Below are 20,897 nucleotides of genomic sequence, written 5' to 3'. Positions count from 1 at the left end.
TCAGGCGCATTGCATGAATTACTTTTGCCTTTGTTAAGAGCAAACACAATGCCTAAGCTGATGATGGGCGGCTGACGTCGACGTTGATGCTAGAGCTGGGACTGAGGCTGGGACCGAGGCTGATGTGCGTGCCAAGGATTTGTAAGCGGTGAAACATTCAAGGATGCGCGACCCACATATATGTGCACAGTGAAAAATTTATGGCACAAGCCGGTTGGAAAAGTTTACTTGAGTTAAGCATCATATTCATAATTAATGCATTCATTAATATCTTATTTAAATAGGTTTTTAAATATATTCTAAATTAACATTTTAATAACTTAATCCATTGTATTTCAGATAATGTCTTATTTCTGTAATATGTGTTTATGTATTTTGTATTTTTGAATTGAAAATTAAAGCGAAAGAGTGATTATAGATGGCTTGTAGATGAGTTATATGTTTAATGTTCTCATATTTAAAAGCTTTTTGAAATATTTAATTATGTGAAAAATGAAAGTATAAGGTAATTGATCTTTATTATGGGTTCTATAAAAGTTTTTAGCTGGCATGACATAACTTTAGAACAGATTAAATTGCAGAGAACTTAAGAAATAATTCCTGAATAAAATCTGCATATTCACTTAAATAAGTTTTGTTATAACCAAAAGATCGTTAATATTTTTCTATTGAATTGTGTAAGAAATATATTAATTGTTTCTCCCAGTTTATGTGCAAGACATTCAAGACAAGGCCTAGAAAACTGCGATGCCGTGGGGCGGGAAGATGTCCCCCCAATGCAAAATATTCAAATCAGAATGGAGACCGAGTCGCTGTTGTATTTTGTATCTGCTAAGCATTTGTCACAATGCCAACAACGCATCTGCCGGCGTTCGGGGGAAATGGGAAATGGGAAGGAAGAGATTTTCCCTACCACTGAGCAATGGCGCACACAATTCGCACAGAGAGTGTGAGTGCGTGCGAAATACATAACTCCGGCTCTCATCGCCCGTTTCGCTTCATTTTCTTTCAAAAGGAAAATTGTTTTTGCCACAGTAATTTGTTTTCCATTCAAATTTCCATCTCACAACAATGTGCAGAAAAATGCTCGTGTGTGTGTGTGTGTTGTGTGGGTTAAGGTGAGGATTTAAGAGCCTCGGGCCTGCTGTAATTCCACTTAAGTGCCGAAAATCAATGCCGAAAAGAAGCCGCTGAGCGTTAGTCACTTTTGCCCCCGGGCCCCCACTGTGCTCCTCTCCACTTTCGAGCCACTCCCGCCCACTGTACTCCGAGTGGCACTCCACTTTTACAAGTGAAGTGAATGAGAGCGGCTGCGGCGCGAAGTGGCCCATTCCTGTTCCCGTTCGGAATTTGCAACAAATGGCAAAGAAAAATCGAAATAGAAATTGGCGAAAAAAAATCAAATTTCAAGTGCTAGTCGAGAGCTATTTGCATAATGCGACTGCTGCATGAATAAACCATGTCGATCCCGGCTCCTCAGACTTCGTTCCGCGGTGTTTCCACTTTTCCGGCTGTCCCAGCTTTCCCAGCTGTCCCGACTTTCCCTCTTCATTCTACTGTCTGTCTGCCGAGGAGGCAAGTAAAACGTTTAAATCAAATCAGGCAAGGAATGTTTTTTATCCCGGCCAAAGCTGCAGACAGCGGAGGTTATGATGATGCATACATTTATCCTTAAGCCCACACTAGCACTCTCACAAAAGCACAAAGCTTTACAGGGGAAAAAGGCATTAGAAAATACTGTGGGAAAATGATTTGTTCAATTTGCGATATTAAGTGCAAATAGTTTTATTTTTTTATTTAAAAAGATTTATATATGAAAACCTACTAAAAACTGATTGTTTTTGCTTTACAAGTTAGCAGAAATTTAGAATAACCGCTCTAGAAATAAAGACAATAATACTAAGATTTGTAACCTTATTTAAACTAAATAATTATTGTAATATAGAAGACAAAGGATGTTTATTCTTAACTTGAAGCCACAAAATCATAAAAGTGAACCAAAAATTTCTTAAATATTTCAGCATTTTAGCCATTTTCGCTGTGTAAAAGATAAGGCCCCTCACGCTTGATTGAACATTTTTCGCCCAGAACAGCTGCAAAGTACCTTTCCATATCCGCTCGCCCATGTGGCCCTGCGCTTCGCCTCGCATTTAAGGACAATTTATGTGGCTTTAAGGACAAAAGCGTCTGCCGATGGGCCTTTGCCCTCATAAGTATGCCATGAAAAATGTATGGCGGCGCGCATAAAAAAGCGAGGATAAAGGCAAACCCTTCGGAGAACTACACACAAAACTGACAATGAATATCAAATGTCAATGACAGCCGCAGCGTGTAAACTATTCCGCAGGATGCCCTGGACTCGACGGGACTCAGGACTCAGGACTCGGGGCCAAATATGAAATAAATCACTGGACGGGTTATTGACACGTAAGCAAATATTTGCAGCCACCAAGGAAATGTCAACTTGTTCCCATCGACCGAGTTCCTCGTGGCCCGCTTTACCCCCACCCGCCTCTTTTCCACCTTTTCCTGGGCAAACACGTTGGCATGCAAAGCGAAAAGGGGTGGAGGGAAAGCCTCCCAAGAACTTTGGCTCCGGAAAACTGCCAGCCTGCGCTCGTCAAAACTCCGCTAGCATGTCGACAGCAAAGTCCACTTAATCCAAATTCTGTAAAAATTGTCAGGGCGCTGGGAAATGGGAAATGTGAGACTGCTTTTCCTTCAGCGTTGACTTTCCCGGGCGATAAGAGCGGCAATGTCAACCAGCTGGCATGCGAGTTCGCAGGGATATTTCTCAGTGTGTGGCGATGTGTGTCCTGTTTGCTCGGTGTGCCATGTCATCAATTTCGCCTTGAATTTGTTTACTCGTTTGGCCTGGTGACTGTCAATCCAGCGGGTGGCGGAGGAAAAACGGGGAGAGCGAGGAAAATGAGGAGAGATGAGGTGGCTATTTGTTGAAACTTCAGGTTATAGAGCTCAAGGCCCAAGGAATGCAATATGCTGCTTGTCTAACGCTAATTAGGAGCCATTAAGGTGGGGGAAGAGAAGGAAATTAAGGTGCTGAAAGGCTTGGAGAGAAGTCTAAACTGAAGAATGTTATCTAGGAATTTATACCTTTTTACAAATATTTATACATAAAACGGAACATTTTCTTATTAGTATCTTTAATTAATCTTTAAGTAATGAGAAAAGAAATTGTTAAGTTAAGAAATTGTACTACATATCTTATTTGACTAGTGCAATAAATATAAGTTTCGAAGTTCTCGCACTAGGAATAACTTAACAAATAAATATGCAAATAAATAAATATACATTGGCACTTGTCACTTTAAGCTACACAATAAAGATTGTTAAAGTCACGCAATATTGCTGTCAATCAATGTACTATCTGACTGTGTCCTGTCACAGTATCATATTTCTCAAAAATGTACTTCTCAGTGTTATACAATTTCCTTGCAATTATTCTGCTTCTACAAATAAATGATAAAATTAATATGCTTGTGCTGCCTACATCGTGCTGGGCTTTGCTCGCTCGTTATTTGCTTTTCAAACTGGTTATTAAGGGAGCTCTACTTTGTTACTTTGTTACGCTTAAACTTTAAACAAAGCAAATGAAAACTAATCTAAAATATGTAAAAAACCCATTTACCGATCACACAACTAATGGGGAAAAAGGAAGGCAAACATTTGGCAGGTTAACGATGCTCTGCCAAAGTTCAACAAAATCATCAGGGTCAGGATGATGCCTTCGTGCCAGCTCATCCTGCATCCTCCTTTTCGCAGATGTCTGAATTTTCCTGGGTGTGTGCCCACGCATTTTCTTCCTTGGAAAAGCGTTCGATAGAAGGACATCTCCATACACACCCCCCTAAGTCCTAGCTACTCCACTCCACGTCGTACATTAACCTGCCCTTCGTCATCCGACGACATGCTCCAACTCATCGCATCCTTCCTCGCTGCCACATTCCGCAGTTAAGTGATTGGTGAAATGTATTTGCATAATTTTTACAGATTTCTCAATGGCTGCCATGCATAATGCTCGGCAAAGGACCTGCCAGCAGCTGCAATGATAGCCCAGGACCTGGCATCCTTGGATAACCACCTACGCCAAGCTCCGCTGCGTGCTTGTCCTCCTCCTTCGTACTCCTCCTTGCCCTCGAGTTGGCAAACATGCCAGTTAAGCTCCTCCTTCGGCGGTGATGGAAGTTTTTGCATATGCGAATATTTTATGCAGATTTATGTCAACTTTTTGGGCTACGTGTCCTGCATCCTGGCCACGTGCATTTATTGAATTAGTGTGTGTGACGGTGAGCCAGGCTACCAGGCAGCCAGGCAGCCTGGCTGCCAGTCAGTGTTGTAAACTGCCCTAAAATGTTGTACATTTTTCGGGCATCAGCTTGTCCTGACACCGTGGGCCGGAAAATCGAGTGCCGGAGAGGGAAATAAGTACGGGACACGGGCCCAACTGTCAGGCGAACAACAGAAAGTTGTTTGTGCCCTACTCAGAATGGCGCCTCCTTGCGCGCACACACACCCTACACACCCTACACACACCTACACACGCATGTACAACAACAAACATTCATTTGGAATTGTTGTTGCCGATGTCGCCTGTCGCCGAAGCCTGTTTCCTGTCGCGCTGCGACCTATTCCCCAACTCCAGGACTCTCGCCGGTGTGTCCAACCACTGCCCATTTTTCCCGTATTTTCCTTGGAATACTCTGTTATTGTGTGGGAACAAGGGTATACTGTGTTGGCGAAATTTAAGTGACAGTGAGATGATGGCATTTCGGAGTTTATAAGGAGTGAGTTAGGTGTGGCGAGATGGCGTAGGGTCTATATCTTCTGTAAGAAGTATATGAGGCCAAGGAACATCTGAAGATTTTATTTTTAAATACTTTTTAAGGTAGAAGAGTATTCAGTTGTACATATTTATACCTTTCTTTGGGTATCTCCTGATCTTACACCCTAGAAAACAACATTTTTTCCTTAGACTTTTTTATATAATGAAAAGAGAAAACTTATCTCCGACTTTATGATGATTTCCACAAAGAGGAAGGCAAGCGGGTGGGGCAGGGAGAAAACTTCAAGTTGGAGAACGAGAGAAAAAGAGAACGAGAACGAGGACGGGGCTTTTCCTTCTTCAAGTTGTCGCTGGGACTTCTTGTTTGTGTTGTTCGCTGCTTTTCCATTTCCTTTGTGTCCGTGTGTGTGAGCTTTCCACTCCCCCAACAGCTCCTCCGCCCGTCCACTTGCCAAGTCAGCCGAAGACTGAAGTGGGACAACACTTAATTTTGTGTAAGTACTCACTCAGCTCATTAACTGAGCCAAAAAGGAAACTGGGCCTCGTCTCGCACCGGAAAATGCAAATACCGAATTCAAAAGCGGAGCTGCCAACGCAGGGGAAATTAAATTTAAGCGCCCAAAATGGACGAAAAAACAAGCGACAAGGCAAGGGAAATGGCCAAAGCAATTTCCCAGCTCAGTCTGAGGAGCATCCTCTGGCCAAAATCGGCACAATGGGAGTTTCGCAGCTGGATGAGGGTGGGGGAATCCGTTTAGTTAGCGCCAAGTGGAGCCATCAATCAGCAGAACGCACTAACGCACGCACGCACTTAAGCAATCATCGTGCTCGGGAATTAGAAACGGAGCAGGGGGAGCTGGGTGGTGGCCTCCAGATGCGATTGCTGGCCATAACTCAGCTTGACACGGCCAGGCAGTTTGCGGTCAGCGGCCAACTGCAGTTACTGCCGCTTGAATTATGGCAATAAAATGGCATCTGAAATTGCGGAAATGCCAAACCATGAATTTCTTCTTTGTAGCCAAAACCGAATGGAACATTTTGGCTGGCATTCCCCATTATTCGGCTATCAAATTGTCCAACTATGGATATTGAACTGTCTTCCAATGGCACTCCCCTTGGATTAGTAGTTTGTGACACTTGAGAAGAATGCAAAATGCCAAGCTGCCAGCTTAAATAGCCATTTAGATCAAAAGTTTTATTAGCAAAAAGAGGTTTAGAATGCCGGGAATGGGTCCATTTTCATTTCATTTTCTATAATTTATAGAATTCTCAACGAATTGTATGCTCCTCATGTTTATTGTTCCTAAGGGGGTAGAAATAAAATTCTTCAAAAATACAATTGGAATTAAAAGCATCGCAAAAGTCAAATATAATATACAAAACAAATAAGACAAAATGTTTTATTACTGAATTATGAAAACTTCAAAAATTTAAAATAAACACTAACTTAAACCAAAGAAATGTACATTATTATTCAGAGAAAAGCCAGCTTATTTGATTAAAAATTTAGATAAAAAAATCCAATTTCTCTCTTTAATTGAGATTTAGAGCAGTGACGTCACATCCGCACAAGAAGTGTGTCAAATAAGATGCCAAGGAAATTCAGTTTTCCCCTGACTGCCAAACAATTTCCGGAACTCGTCGTGCCAGATAAACAAAATGTGTCAGATACATAAATCCCACATTCGTCTTCTGGCGTCACCTGTGCGCTCTCCCACGTCTTTGTGGATTTCAGGTAAAAGCAACAGTGAATTTTTCATCAAAAGTATCAATAGAAAATGCTCTGAGCCATAAAAACCCTAGAAAGACATCTTAAAGAGAATCGAAAAAGAAATGTTTACCCAAAAATCTGTAATTTTAAGTTGCTAAAATTTAATTAAATTAAAGTGGAGAACTTCATCCACAAGGTAGAACTTGCTGAATTCCCTGCTGTTTTTTGTTGAGTAAATTTTCACCATACTCTAGGGAGTGTATCCCACGCAACTTTAAATGCTTTTCATCGCAAGATAAAACCACTTCAAATAATTACAATGCACAACTACAGCGGCGGGAGGGCAGCTAAAATTACAATATGGGAAGCCAGCCGAAACATAAAAAAAGAGAGCATCACAATATGAATATATATAATATACATGTATATATTTATATGCAGATTCAGAGACCGCAGAGCACACATAAATATGTATAAACAAACAAAACCACAATGGCGAAACAACATTTCACTTAAATTAGAAGCGAAAATGGCGGAAAAATAATTCAGAGGAAGTCCCCGTCTGGGAAGCAGAACCACACGATTTCAGACAATAATATCTGTGTCAGCGCTGCCACAACAAAATAACAAAAAACAAAAAGGGAAAAAAAGGTAGGAGGCAACAATGGTGAGCCCTGCTCCTTGCTCCCTGCTCTCTGCCCCTGCCACAATATCCTGCATCCCAGCCCAGTTCAACCCTTGGTGGCCAGGTAAATGGCGGCTAAGCGCCAGAACTCGAAAACTTAAATCTCCGTGTAATATTTTTCCATAAAGCGGGCCGGGCCAGAGTTGCGAGTCCTGGCCACATATTTAATGCTGAAAGTTGAGCTGGCAAGCGGGAGAGGCCAGGAGGACAGGCCGGGGCCAGGTGCTGATAGAACTCATTCGAGTTGCAGGCGAAGTTGGGTGAAAAATGGATGGAGAATGGAGGCCGGGTGGGGATACCTGGAGAGCCCGAGGAGCAGGAGTAACTGGAGTAACTGGAGCATGCAAAGCACATCCGAGTGGTTGCAATGGGACTCCGGGGAGCCTCTCTGTGCGACAGGTTTAAAGAGGTCAGTCGGCTGAACAATGCTTAAAACGGACCCAACTGGGCATTCGCTTTCTGGCCAGCGCCGGTGGCGAGTCACCAGCAAAAGTTGCCCATTCAACCAATTAGCCAGAGATTATTTCATCGATTTTTGCCAAATCCCCTGGTCCACGAATCAGCAAGGGAGCGGTGGTAGCTTACAACTAAAAAGCACAGGGAGAAATATAAGTGTTTTTTGTATTATTTATTATATGTTTGCAGAAGATAAAGCAAATATGTTTTATAATACTTGTTTTGTTTTATAACACTTTATTATTCTTTTAAAATTAAATACATTTTTGGTAACTAGTTTTGTATGTAGACTTTTGTTGTACAACTTAAGTGACATTTATGATTATAATTTTTTCCCTGTGCAGAGACTTATACAAAACCACTTTTGCGTGCGACCAAGACAAAGCCAAAGCCAAAGCAGCGGGTGGTGCTCCATCCAGCTGGCCTGCTCTGCTGCCTTTTGTGCGGTCCAGGAGCCACTGCACTACATGTGTGAGAAAAAACGAATGAGAGGAGCCACGCCAGGAGACTACCCAGCAACACCATGACGCCTCCGAAAGCAAGACAATATGCTCGGGGGCTTCATGGATAACTTCGTGGTTTGACAAAGCGACGACGACGACGGCGTTGGCGTCAGCATTGCATGAAAAATGGCACTTGATAAGGTGCCCGAGGAGCAGGAGCTGGAGTAGAAGCTGGAGGAGTCATGCTGCCGAGCAGGAAGTGTGAAGCGGCGGCGTGCATAACAAAATGGAGGAGCAGCCACTGCTGCCAGTGTGTGTATGTGTGTGAGGGAGTTTTGGGAGCTTGCCCCGCGGGCCGCCATTTGTCTCTCCACGACTTCCTTTAACCCTCTTTTTCTCAGTGAGCAAATAGCAAAAGGCGCGTAAGGAACCGGCAGGAACTCCTCCAGCTCCTCGAGCTCCTCCCACCCCTTATGCACCCACTCCTGTGGCTTATGGCCGTAAGTAAGTGGCTCTTGGTTAGTTCGTTTGCGTTGCCACTTCCGCATCACGAGCGCCGTTGTTGTGGCTCCAGTTGCAGTTGCGGCTTCAGTTGCACCGTGTCCCCTGTCCACCCAGCCCGTCCTAATTTGGCCACGTTCCGTTTCCCAATTGGCAAACAGGCGGGCGACCCCCTTAATTCTCGTAATCAACCTAATGGATAATTTCCAGCGGAAGTCGTAATTGTCGCCAGCTGCAACTGTAGCTGTCAGTCATAACTGTCAGCGGACATTAGCCAAAAGTCAGCGGAACGAATCTGGAGCAAACGGATGGACGCCATTGTGTTTCTTATTTATTGTCATTAATCTGCAAATGGAATATGCTTCCATGTTTTTTGAGTGGAATTTTGGTTTCATTCCACAGGGTATACTTTTGTTTTAAGAGCTCTTAGGTGAGGACTTTTGCCCCAAGGACTAGTTTGTTGAGGTTCTTTTAATTACTTATGAGTACGGTGTTCAAGAGCTCCATTAAAGGAGAAATTAAATATATTACTTATTACTTTCGAATATTAATACATGAATTTTTAAATATTTAAACATTTTAAGCTTTTCATAACGATTGCAGGTATTAATTAAATTACTCTTAAATCAGATGTTGAACAAATAACAGTAAATATTTATAATGTTTGATATACCGATATATAAAATATTAAAGAATATCTCATTTAAAGTTAAAATATCAGGACAATGTTATTTATTTTGTATACCATTTTGTGCCTATTAAGCTTACAACTGTTTTAAAATCTTAGTTATGTGGTAATTTAGTTTTTTAGGTTTACATCGAATATATCAAAGAATATCGATTAGTGACAGCCATTTCGCAATTTAAAAAAATCGATATTCTCCATTGTGTTACATATCGATACAAAAAAAATATATCGACCATTTCTGTTATCCCTATTCTTAGCTTAAAGAAATTTACTAATAGATTCACCTTAAAGAAGGATTGATTTTGCAACTTTTTTCGATTAGCCGAAAATCAATCTCGGTCTGTTCAGTCTTGTGACGTTGAGAAAGCGGTTCAATGCTCGACCTTCGAGTGACAAAATGCCAAGGCAATTTGCAACGTAATGTCACAATGGCGCACACCTTGCTCGCAGGTGAGCTCGTCATTGTATGTGATGGCCTAATCAAGGACAGCTGGCTGAAGGAAGCCACCTGGAGGAGGGGTTTGTTGTTGGGTGGGGATTGGAGCGCTCAAGTTCCAGTTGCAGGCCGTGACTGCACTTCCAATCGCAGCAAATCAGCGCGGAATTACCTCATCGATGGGGCCAGAATGAAGGGATGCTGCAGGATGCCGGGAAGGGAAAAATGTAGCATACTTTTCTTGACTCTTCCCTTAGCACGTTGCAAATTAACTTAATGCTGGATTTTCTCAGGATACGATGTCGGAGACTGAGCAGGAGGAGGAGGATTGCCGGCAAGTTTGTCTAGCTTGTCAAGCTTGTCTACTTCCGCCCGGCAAAAGTGTCCTTGAGTGCTGCTAATGCCGCTGCAATGGCAAGGAAACGGAAACTGCCGACGAGACAACTCTCACATATACAAGCTCACACAGAGGTCTAATGGTCCTTGCTCTGCCACTTGGCAACTTTTTAGCTTGTTAAGTTTTTAATAAAATAAGAGATTCCTCATTGCCTTCGAGTGGCTGCACTCCATCCCGCTCATAGATAACTTGCCGCATGAAAACATCAACACAGCGATTGAGGCACCCCCTCTGCTCCTTGCCAGAAAGCGGATATTATAAATTTTCAATTTCACATGCTTGCTCCTGGCTCTCTCTCTGTCTTTCTGTCTGTGTTCTTGGCTTTCAGCCTTTTAGCCGGCGTCTTGGGTTCCTGGTTATTTTCGCAGCGCTCTAATGAGTTTTCCCTTATGCCGAAGCGCTTAAAATGAAAATATGTTTGCTTTGTGGCTTCGCATCCCCCGAATCCCAGGCATCCCTCGGCCCCTAGCATCCTTACATTGCAGCACATGCATGGCTCAAGTACCTCGCCACTTTACTTCGTCTCTTTATTTTTTTGCTCTGTGCGATCTGATGAGAGCGTATCCTTGAGTTCTTTTTCGCAGGCTTCTTTGTTTCCGCCTCCTCGCCCTGAAAATGGGTAAGGTGCTGGGGCGTGCCGCGAAGAGGAGAAGGAGGAGGAGCCGGATAAAGGCGGTAGGTATGGCCGGGAATGCGGCGGAGAGGGATTTATGTTCCATTCATTCTGCATATGCTGATTGCTATTTTCTGCATTCCCATTTTGTTTGCGCTCTTTGTTGTTTGGCGCACTTTGCGAATTATGCCATCGATTTGGGTTGCTATTTCTGACTTTTCCCCGCAAAGGAAAGCATTCCAGAAGTGCTCTGCGAAAGGCAAATAAAATTTCGGCGTTGGTGTGGCAAGGAAATAAACTGAAAACTCATAGCAAAAGTCATTTAATTATTCAAATTGTAGGCTTTCACCCTGAAAATGCATTTAAGAAATAATTTAAGCAAAGGAATTATCCAAAGCCTGGTGGCAAATACAAAGGAATTCTATTGGGTCCTTGAAATATACTTTTAAATATCAAAAGTGTGAAGCAAGTTATTTATTGATTTACGGACTATTCAATGAAATTATTTACACCATAATCTGTACACATACTGAAATATAATTTGATTTTCCTGCAGCTTGCCAATTTATGGTTTAATTTAATGCATTTAACACTAATTATTATTTAATTGATAATAGAGATGATTCAAGTGCTGATTTATTCTTCATTTAAAATGTACAAACCATAACGAAGTTTATTAATTATGAAACCTGCAAACCCAATGGAATTTTCGTGATGGTTTCTTTAACATTTCATACATTTAAAAATTCAATTGAACCTGCAGGATGTATATGTATTTCTTTAAAGCTTATGATAATTTACCCCAGAACGCCCGAAGGAAATTCATTCGTTTTTCCACTCCTGTAATTTCAATAATTTAAATGGAAAATTGCGAATTGCAGAAAAAATGGACATACCCGCTGCACGAAACATATTCGCATTTCATTTACACTGTTCTTAGTGGGAGCTACGCAAGTTGTGTTTAATTTAATTGCGCATAATTTGTATTTTTTACTGTTGTCGTGACGGGTGACTGCATCTGATAACTTTCGTAGCTCTCTCTCTCTCTCTCTCTCTCTCTCCAGTAAATATGAATTACTGGGCGGAGGGCGAGGGGAAAAATGTCACCGCGCAAAAATGTCAACGCGACATGCAACAAACATGGACCGCAACAACTGCAGCTACGGCAACAATGCCGGCGAGTATGCAACTGGTAGAAGGAAAAGCAGGTGGGCGGAAGGGAAAATGGACGGGAGGAGGAGGATGGGATATAGTTGCAGCTGCCGTTGACACAGATTTAAGCTCACAAAGACACTCACAGGCACCCGCACCCGCACGCACACTCACTCATATGCATATGCAAAAATGTGGCCATAAATAAGCGTTGCATACTTTTAAGCATGCATTAAATGAAATTGTGGGCGTGGCAGGTCGAAATGGGGGCTCTGCAAGGGAGGATTTACGTTTGAAGAGGCTGCTTTCAGGCAGCTGCTTTGGCCCAAATCGATTTTGGATAGGCTATTACGGCACATATTACCTACCACACAGTCAGCACTCGAGGCCGCCTCTACGAAAAGTGGAAAGTGCAAAGCCGGGTCTCGACCAAAATCGATGCTACTTAGGATTGCCATGGTAGAGGTATTTAGGCAATTCCGTCGGGTCCGGGTCCGGGTCGGGTCGGGGCGATAATGATACGGAATTACCATGGCCTGCTGGCACGACACAACCGAAAGGTGCTTTATGGGTGCCTTAATGGAATTAGTTGCTCCATTAGATGTACGGGAGGGAGAGTATCGATTACAACGAATAAAGTTACCAATATATTTTCTTTGTTTTGCGAAGAACAGTTACGGAAAGAATACAAATGACCGTTTTCAATTCAATACTTCAGTAATCTCTGGAGCTCCCTAAATAATCTACACTCTTATGCTTGAAATAGTTTCAGTCAAGCAACTTTCAAGTTATTATTCCGGCAGCTTAACATCTGTAAAACTTGAACAAATTAACATTAAAAATAATTAAACATTTAACCCATTCTGCTTGGTAAAGACATCTCTCGAGCAGAGCTTCCGAGTCTATTTCCTACATTTTGACCAACATTTTAACGGCAATCAGCAGGGCAAACACAATTTGGCAAAAGAGTTTTCCCTGCAGTGCAGCGTCTCATTACGAGCTGCAGTTCCCGGTCTCCAACCTCCATCTACACAGTCGAAAGTCCAGAGCTACACTCACCCCCCTCCCCAAAAAAAAGCTGCTGCAGTGCATCTGCTGCCACTCGAGGCGTGCGAAAGTTGAATTTTAATTTAAATGTGACCAACTTTATGACTCCGGAATGAGTTCAGCACGAGAAGCTCGAGTTGAGGCAATGATGTTGGCAGGAAAGTCCTCTGTCCGAGGAAAACCACACAAACAAACTGGGAAACACGTATGCAAATTATGCAGTTCCTAGAGATGGGAAAAGTAATATGACATCAAAATGCGATGTATAATTTGCACTTAACATTTTTATTAAAAATTTAACCTGTTGTAAATATTTTAGTGAGCAACATCGTTTTAATCTATAACAATAATTGTTATTACTATCAGAAAGGTAGTTTTAAGTTTTCAAAACGATAATTTATCGTTGTAAATTTACCTTGTGGATTGCCCTTCTCTGAATCACAAACCCTCTTACTCCGACATTACTTTGCATAGCATATATTTCCGGTTGCTGATTTCGATTTAAATGCAGTTGTGCTCCTCTTATTGAATTTCATTTGGAAAAAAATTTCCACTATTCGATTGTAAATTCAGTGGAGCTTATTTTATAACCGAATAAATAAATATTTCTGTAGCTGCTGCTGTTCCTGTTGCGGGGCCTCGTGTAATCATAAATAAAAGCAAATTGTTTTGTGGCTATAAAAACTCTGGCAGATCTCCCTCTCGGAGAAAAACTTGTTTATTTGCAGGACCCTCTGTATTTGTATCTGTTTATGTGTGGGTGGGGGTGTGTGTTTGGATATTTGTGTTTACTTTTGTGTTTAAAAGAAAATTTCTCTCATTGCCAGTTTGTTGTTTTTCGCTTCTTTGTGGTGCGTAATGGGGCAGCTGGTGCAGGGGATTTGGGAGCGGAGAGCGGGGCAGGTCCTGGAGCTTTATTAGAGCCAGCTCGCTGCTAAAGAAACGTGCCAGGGCAATCCGGCAGGATATATGTAATAAGGATATGCTCGCCATTAACACAACGTCTTTTCCTTTACGTCGAGGGTGGGGCAAATCCTCGGGCAAATAAAAATAAACACATAACACAGAGGACAAAAGGAGCCGATGAAGCTGGCAAAGACGCCATTTGCTTATGCCTGCCATAATTCATACACAACAGCCCAAACGAACTAGGACAACACACGCATGCACTTGAAGAAATTCGGTGGTCATTGGGAAAATTTGTATTGTCTTTAAATTATGGGTTTACATCTAGTTTAAATTTTTAAAACTTTAAATTTTTGTATTATTGTTTTTAAAGTACACTAAAATTATGTGAAGATTTCCAAAAGATTGGCTATAACAGCTTTAAGTACTGTTATATTTAAAAATAAAAAAATGTTTTTATATTCGTCAAAGGGTATCAATGATTAAAATAATAAATTTAAAATTGTTTTAGGAACATTTTAAAACACATTTTAAAGAATTATCTCTACAAAAAATCATGCTGCGTTAAGATCCTTTATAGGAATATACAGAAATATATATATATATAACAAAATAATAATATTAGTTAACTAATATACCTATTCCTAGTTTATTTTTCAGTGCATCCAGACACAGGGCACACGCTCACATAAATAGAACAATTAAATTGAAATTGCCAGGCATATACTACACAGAGAAAACGACAATGAGACGAACGACAAGGAAACGTATCCAGAACTCGGTTATGCCACAATAATAATTCGAAGACATTTGTATAAATTTGCAATTGCATTTTATTGGCCTTCGTCCTTCCCTTTGAGTCGTAATATTTGCATATGTATAGGTGGGGTGTGTGTGCGTGTGTTTGGCATACATAATGTGCGTATTTATGGCTGGTTGCGTATACGCAACGTGGCAAATGGAGAAATCAATGCAATCAGTTCGAGAAATTGACCAAATATTGTTGCCAACACAAAGGCCTTTCGCATGATCAATTCATTAAATTAAACACAGTACCAGCACAAGATACCAGCTTGATTTCCCAAATGCTAGATAGGATGTGGATACTATGTGTGGCATCTCGTGCCAACTTGATTCCATTTTCATATAGAATTTCAATTCGTTTGCCCCTCCATTTGGCAGCCACAAATTATCATCAGCTGGCGGGGCTTTAAAAAAACTGTTGACAATGCAGAGACAGAGGCAGAGACAGCGGCGGAGCAACACCAATTTCATTGACACACTTTTCCGCATTTTCTTCTTTGGGGGGAAAAACAAGAGAAAATGTCGACTGGCAAAATCGATGGCCTGAAAAAGGCGTTCGAGAATAAAGCAAAATAAAAACCGAAAGCAAAGTCGCAGTAAATCGCACAGAATTCGTCCCCCCTCCACTTGTAGCACATCTCCCCTATCCCGCATTTGTCCGGGCTTTCCCTGATTTTCCTGATTTCCCCGATCAACCGAGACCCAAATCCCTTTTTCCCCCGCCCCATCCCACGGATCTGTGGCAGTTGTACGTGTCATTTGGCTGCAGTTTTATTTGCTTGGCCATAATGCAAGTTTATGTTTATGGCCCGGCCCTCGCTTTCCCGCAGTCCCAGCTGCAGGAGCCCCTGACTCTGGAGCCATTGAAGTTAGCTGATCTTGCACTCGACTAAGCAGAAAACACACAAAACACAAAGCCGGGCGAAAAAACAAATGAAACCGGGGCAGGAAGAGCATGCGAATTTTCCAGAGTGAAGTTTGGCTTACCCTGAAAAGCCGGAAAATGGATTTTGCATAAATTACTTGGCTGACTTGAACTAAAATAATGAAATCGATTGTATTAAAAATGGATGTAAAATTATTTATGCATATCCGAGCGAATAGCAGGGGTATTTCCGGTCTTAAATGTAGTTTAACATTTTAATATAATTTTACTTATTTATTTTCACCCATTTTAAAGTCATGAAATACTTTCTTTTAAGCAAATTTTCAAAGCAGAGAAGTAAAAGCCAAGATTAAAATAAATTACATTTGAGCAACAAAGAGGTGTTATTTTCTCAGAAATCCCACAGAATTCTTTCTCTCTTCTTAGAGTAATGATAACGTTTTGTCTAGCTTTCTAATCCTTTAAAACGAAACCAAGGAATCCTGCTAATACCCTTTCACTGGACGAGAACTCTCTCCCGCTGACCCTAATCGCTGGCACATGACGTCGCAGCGACTTTCCCGAGGCTGCAAATTGTTAAAAATAGATTTCGCTCGGCATTTTGCAGGGCAGCTCTGCTATCTAGGAGAAGCTACCCGGCGTTAGCTACTGCTCCTGCTCTGGCTCCTCTCCCGAAGCCAGGACATGGACTTGGGCACGTTTCCATTGCGCTGTCGAGCAATGAAATGTTCTAATACCATTTGCAAGTGGAACGGAAGACAGAGGGGCATTTTCACAGGCTCAATGCTGGCTGCTGGCTGCTCGCAGCTGAATGTTGGTTTTTCGGCTTGCAGACAGACGGGCGACATTTTTTTTCGGGGCAAAATAAAAATGGAAAGTTGGCATAAAAAGTAAACAGCAGATGGGAGAGGTAACTAAACGGAAAGCAAAAGCCAATGCTGCAAAAAAGTGCCAAGGAAAGAAAAACACTGCCATCCAGCGAAACTGCAGCTGGAGGAGAACGGGCAGAAGTTGCTAAATCAGGTCAGGGATTTGGATGGCGGTGAATGCTTCTCTCGGCTCTTGGTGTTGCTTTGTTGCTGCCTGCCTGGCTGCCCATGCCCATTTGTTTCCTTCGTTCTTTCATTTCGCTTTTTGCGGCACAAGCGAGTAAAAAGTGAAATTGAAATTACGTATACGCCGTGGTGCTCCCGATTCGGGCATTAATTTAATTACTGGCAGAGCGGAGAGACAAACAACAAATTGAACTGAAAAGCCGGCCAAATGAGTGCGCCACATATTCAAGTCTCTTTATGCTTTGTGTGTCACTGGAGCAGTCAGTTGGCAGTTGGCTAAAAGGGGGGTTTGCCGGGTGTCGGGCGACGGGTATTTGCCCGACAACCGCAAGCTGCATTTTTAATTGCGCACACGTGCGCGGCAGCCCCGGGAAAACTCAAGGAGGGGCACGGAGCACACAGGAGTGGCAGCAGTAGCAGCTGGGACAAGCCGCTCCAGCTGCAAAAGCTGGCCGGAGGATGCGGCAGCTCTACTTGAACTCATTCGGCGTGGAAATTATGGCACGCTCAAGTTGATTTTGACAGGCAGAAGGCAGCAAGCAGCTAGTATTCCCAGCACAAACTCGAATGCAAACAGGCATACATATACACACAGCCACACGCATCCTTGAATCCTGCAAAGTTTCGCACAAATGTTCGTCACGTTCTGCGGCCTCAGCTTGGTCCGTCGGGTCCTGATCCTCCTCGGCTGCACATAAAATGATTTGTGTGATTGATTTGCTATCGTTTCTGTCCTGACTTTTGCTTCAAACCCCTTGAGTAAATGAAGTTTTTGATTAAAAAAAACTCATTCAGGTTAGTTCTTTTACTGAGGAAAAATGTCAACTAGTTAAATTAAATTCTATCGAAAATGATAGCATAATTTTAAAACATTTTATGTATTTGTGGAAATTATTATCTTATTCAATTATTTTACCATAGCCACAAGCTTATATATTGTCCAAGTGCATCCTTAAAAGTTATAATCAAAGTTGTCTTAGTGCCAAAGCGACTTTGGCAAGTGTGCGTATTAAAATTGTTATAAATCTCTGGTATAGAAAGTTTCTGTTCGCTGATGTTACTTTTTTTCTGTGTGCCATTGGGTGTCGAACTTGCAAATGGCAGGGCAGCTCCTGGCATCTGGCTCCTGACTAGCTCTTAATTGATATGCAATAAACATTGGCCACCGCACGGCAGGCGGGTAGTGGAGGAGTTGAGCTCTGAGGAGTCTCTGACTGGCAGACAAAAGCTGGCACAACTCTGACAAGTAAATCCGGGCAGGACTCCGTTTCCCCCGCACTTGCCATTTTCTCGGCTTCTGTTTTGTTTCCTCTCCGACGCTCCCGTTTCCGTTTCCGCCTTGTCCTTCCCCCGCGCCTGTCAAGGATCCAACTTTAATGCGCTTAGGTCTTCGTCTTTGTCTCAGTCCCAGTTTGTTTCTGTTTCTGTTTCTGGCCTGCTTCAGTTTGTATCCTTCACAGTCCCGTCCGGTGTTCAATGTGCAGCATTTAAGAAAATTGAATTACATTGTATTTTGGTAAATTTAGCAAAAAGCGTTGCTCCCTAATTGAGTTTGTGCGGTTGGGGCTTGAAGGAGCTTGAGGTACACGCATTGCGAATTGTGTAACAAGCAAATTATCCCATAATTAAGAGTCTTCATGAACGAACTTTAATTGCTGATTTAGCAGACAATTGTTTAACCAGATATTCGGTACTTGGTGTCCATGAATCAATAATCTGCCTGTAATGAATTTCTTTGCCTCTTTGTCTGATAAATTTTTATCCTCGAAAACAGGTTACTCGTTTCAATCTGTCTAGATAAAGCATCTGGCAATCAAAGACTTTCAATTAAGGTCTTTCAAGCACTAATTTACTATTTACATAGACAATGCACTCTTAAGTGGGGAAAAAAGCAAGCTGATGGGGGAAAATCAGGCAACTTAAGTAGCTTTCAGAGCTTGGAAGTCTGCGAAAATAGAAATAACTAGAGGCAAGAGGTAATGTTTACTGTAAAGATCTTATTAAAGCCATAAAAAAGTGAGTTTCATAAAGGTAAATATTAATTGAAAGTCACTTTCTACAAAGGTCCATCAGCTTATTGACTGCAAAACCCTTTAACTAAACTAAAAAATCCTAAAACAAAGGCTTTTTACATATCTAAAGTTAACCTTAACTATAGTTTATAAAAGTAAAAGGTTTCATATACATTTTTTTTCACAACTTGATTTTTTACTTACTCATTTTAAAAGACGCAACAATGCTGGTTGTCGAATTGGCTGCCTTAATGGATTGGCTTTGGTTGAATTTTATCACGTATACGCCTAGTCGCGCATGTTGGTTAGCACCAAAATGAAATGGATGAACTTAATAGTAATATAATTCACAGTTTTATTTGAAGTTTGCGTTTCGTTTAGCGCTTCGAATGCTGAATTACACACAAAACAGATAAAACAGATACAATACGAATTTGTTATTGCCGCCAGGACTCACACACACACAGGGACCCAGGACACATGCCATCTGCTGCTGTTTTAGGTGTAGTTGTGTTTGGTATTCCCAGGCTGGGAACTAGGAATTTGTCGCTGCTTTTGATTGCCATTTAAATGTGCATATTTAATTTGTTTATTTATCGGATTGACCAGTGCTTCGCCAAAGAGAACAGCACTCGAAATAGCACACAGATGAACGCACACAGCCTCAATGCAATTTAGGTTTTAATTTTAATTTATTTATGGCATTTATTTAAATTCTACCAAAAATATTTGCCTCCGAGCATTTTTATTCCGGCGCCATTTTGGCTTTGTTGCGATAATTTATGCAAATTATTTTCGAATTTCCCATGTCTGCTCAATGGGCCACTTCGGCATTTCCCTCTGGCCACCATTCCAGCAATTCATTATTGATTGCCAGATGCTGTGTCGAATGGATAAACTTTGACTGAATGGAATGAATCAACTGAAATTGAATTAAATTTCAATGATAATTCCTGTGTAACAACTTTTGAAGCCTTGAGAAAATAAGGGGGGTTTTTTTTTGTAATACTAGAAATGTTATTACAGGCTCACGACCAGAATAAAATAAACCAATAAACATATTTACATTGCGCTACTTAATTAATCCCTTTAACTAATTGAAGATGCGAAAACTTCAACCTATTTTACAAACTTTGATCCCCATTAAAGTTTGAATTACAGCTTGCATATTTAATATATGTACACATATATCAAAGGCATAATAATTCTCGAATAGTTGGTGTAATCTGCCTTTGCGGTAAATGCTTTCACCCTCCTTTACCCCTCTTGGCTGACGCTGCTTTGTGAATGGAATTCGTATGCAATTAATAAATTGCTGGCTGGTTTCTTACGGAATTTATGCAGCGCACAATAAATATTAACGCCCGTTTCGCTGCCACTAAAGAGATTAATACAAAACGGTTGATTAAATTTTTATGGCCACAGTTTATTTATATACACCGTGCCGGCATTATCATTTTTCCACTAGTTATTAACTACTTTTGCCAGTGGGAAAGAAACTGCCAATTAAAGAACAAGTCAGCATGATGCGAGTTTCTCGACTTTTAATTATCCTCTTCTCTCTACGGAAATGTAGGAAACTTTTCCAAGCAAAAAATTAGCAAGCATGTTTAACTTTTAGTTGTTATCTGTTCGAGGATATAACTGTGAAAAAGTTTGTGATAATCCTAAAAGTTTGGGATTAATCTAGAGTTTTTTCAAGATATTAAAAGCTTAACAGTATTCTTTGTATAATGAAGTTTATGTTTTAATTTTCCGCTTTTAAAATTAATTAATACGGAAAATGGCAAAACGAGTTTTATGGTATATGAAGCTTTTTAATATTATTTAAAACTATTTAATATCAAAAAATAAACAAACTAAAATTAAAATCGTATTTTTTATATATTTATATCTATAGCTACTAATATATATCTTCCAAAAAGGACTTCAATATCCGTCTATCTTTTAACCAATACGCCCTTCTGCTAGGACGATACCCTCGTCAGAAAGTCCAAATGTCATTTTAATTAAAAATAAAAATGGCCGCTTCAATAACTCCCGATTTGTTAATGAAAATGGCAGCCGGAATAATTATATTACCGCCATTCAGATTGGCCACGTTCCAGTGAACCGGTTGCTGGCCTTCCCCATTTGAGTTTTGTTCAATTTAAAATAATTAAAATGCCGCATATAAGCCTCGGCCGAAATCCTTTTGCAAGTTGGCGAACCTTTTTTGCGGACCGCAGATATTATAATGCTCATGCCCCTGGAATCCCCGTCCGATTTTCGGCCCTCTCCTCAAAATTTGGAGGCACTTGA

The 20,897-nt window shown here is 41.2% G+C and overlaps 1 protein-coding gene across 1 annotated transcript in view; it reads right to left on the bottom strand.

Annotated features, from left to right (window-relative positions):
• The window catches only part of LOC108083632 (uncharacterized), a 47,509-nt gene that overhangs the window by 24,730 nt on the left and 1,882 nt on the right, over positions 1–20,897 (bottom strand). The window contains exon 2 of the mRNA XM_070285576.1: positions 18,801–18,988. Coding sequence (XP_070141677.1) covers positions 18,801–18,804 — 4 coding nt within the window. The 5' untranslated portion in view covers positions 18,805–18,988. The remainder of the gene's footprint in view (positions 1–18,800; positions 18,989–20,897) is intronic.

The sequence above is a fragment of the Drosophila kikkawai genome, chromosome 3L (assembly GCF_030179895.1).
Source record: "Drosophila kikkawai strain 14028-0561.14 chromosome 3L, DkikHiC1v2, whole genome shotgun sequence".
In the NCBI taxonomy this organism is placed as follows: domain Eukaryota; kingdom Metazoa; phylum Arthropoda; class Insecta; order Diptera; family Drosophilidae; genus Drosophila; species Drosophila kikkawai.
The sequence above is the reverse complement of the archived record's forward strand: the minus strand, read 5'-3'. Positions and strand labels throughout refer to the sequence as shown.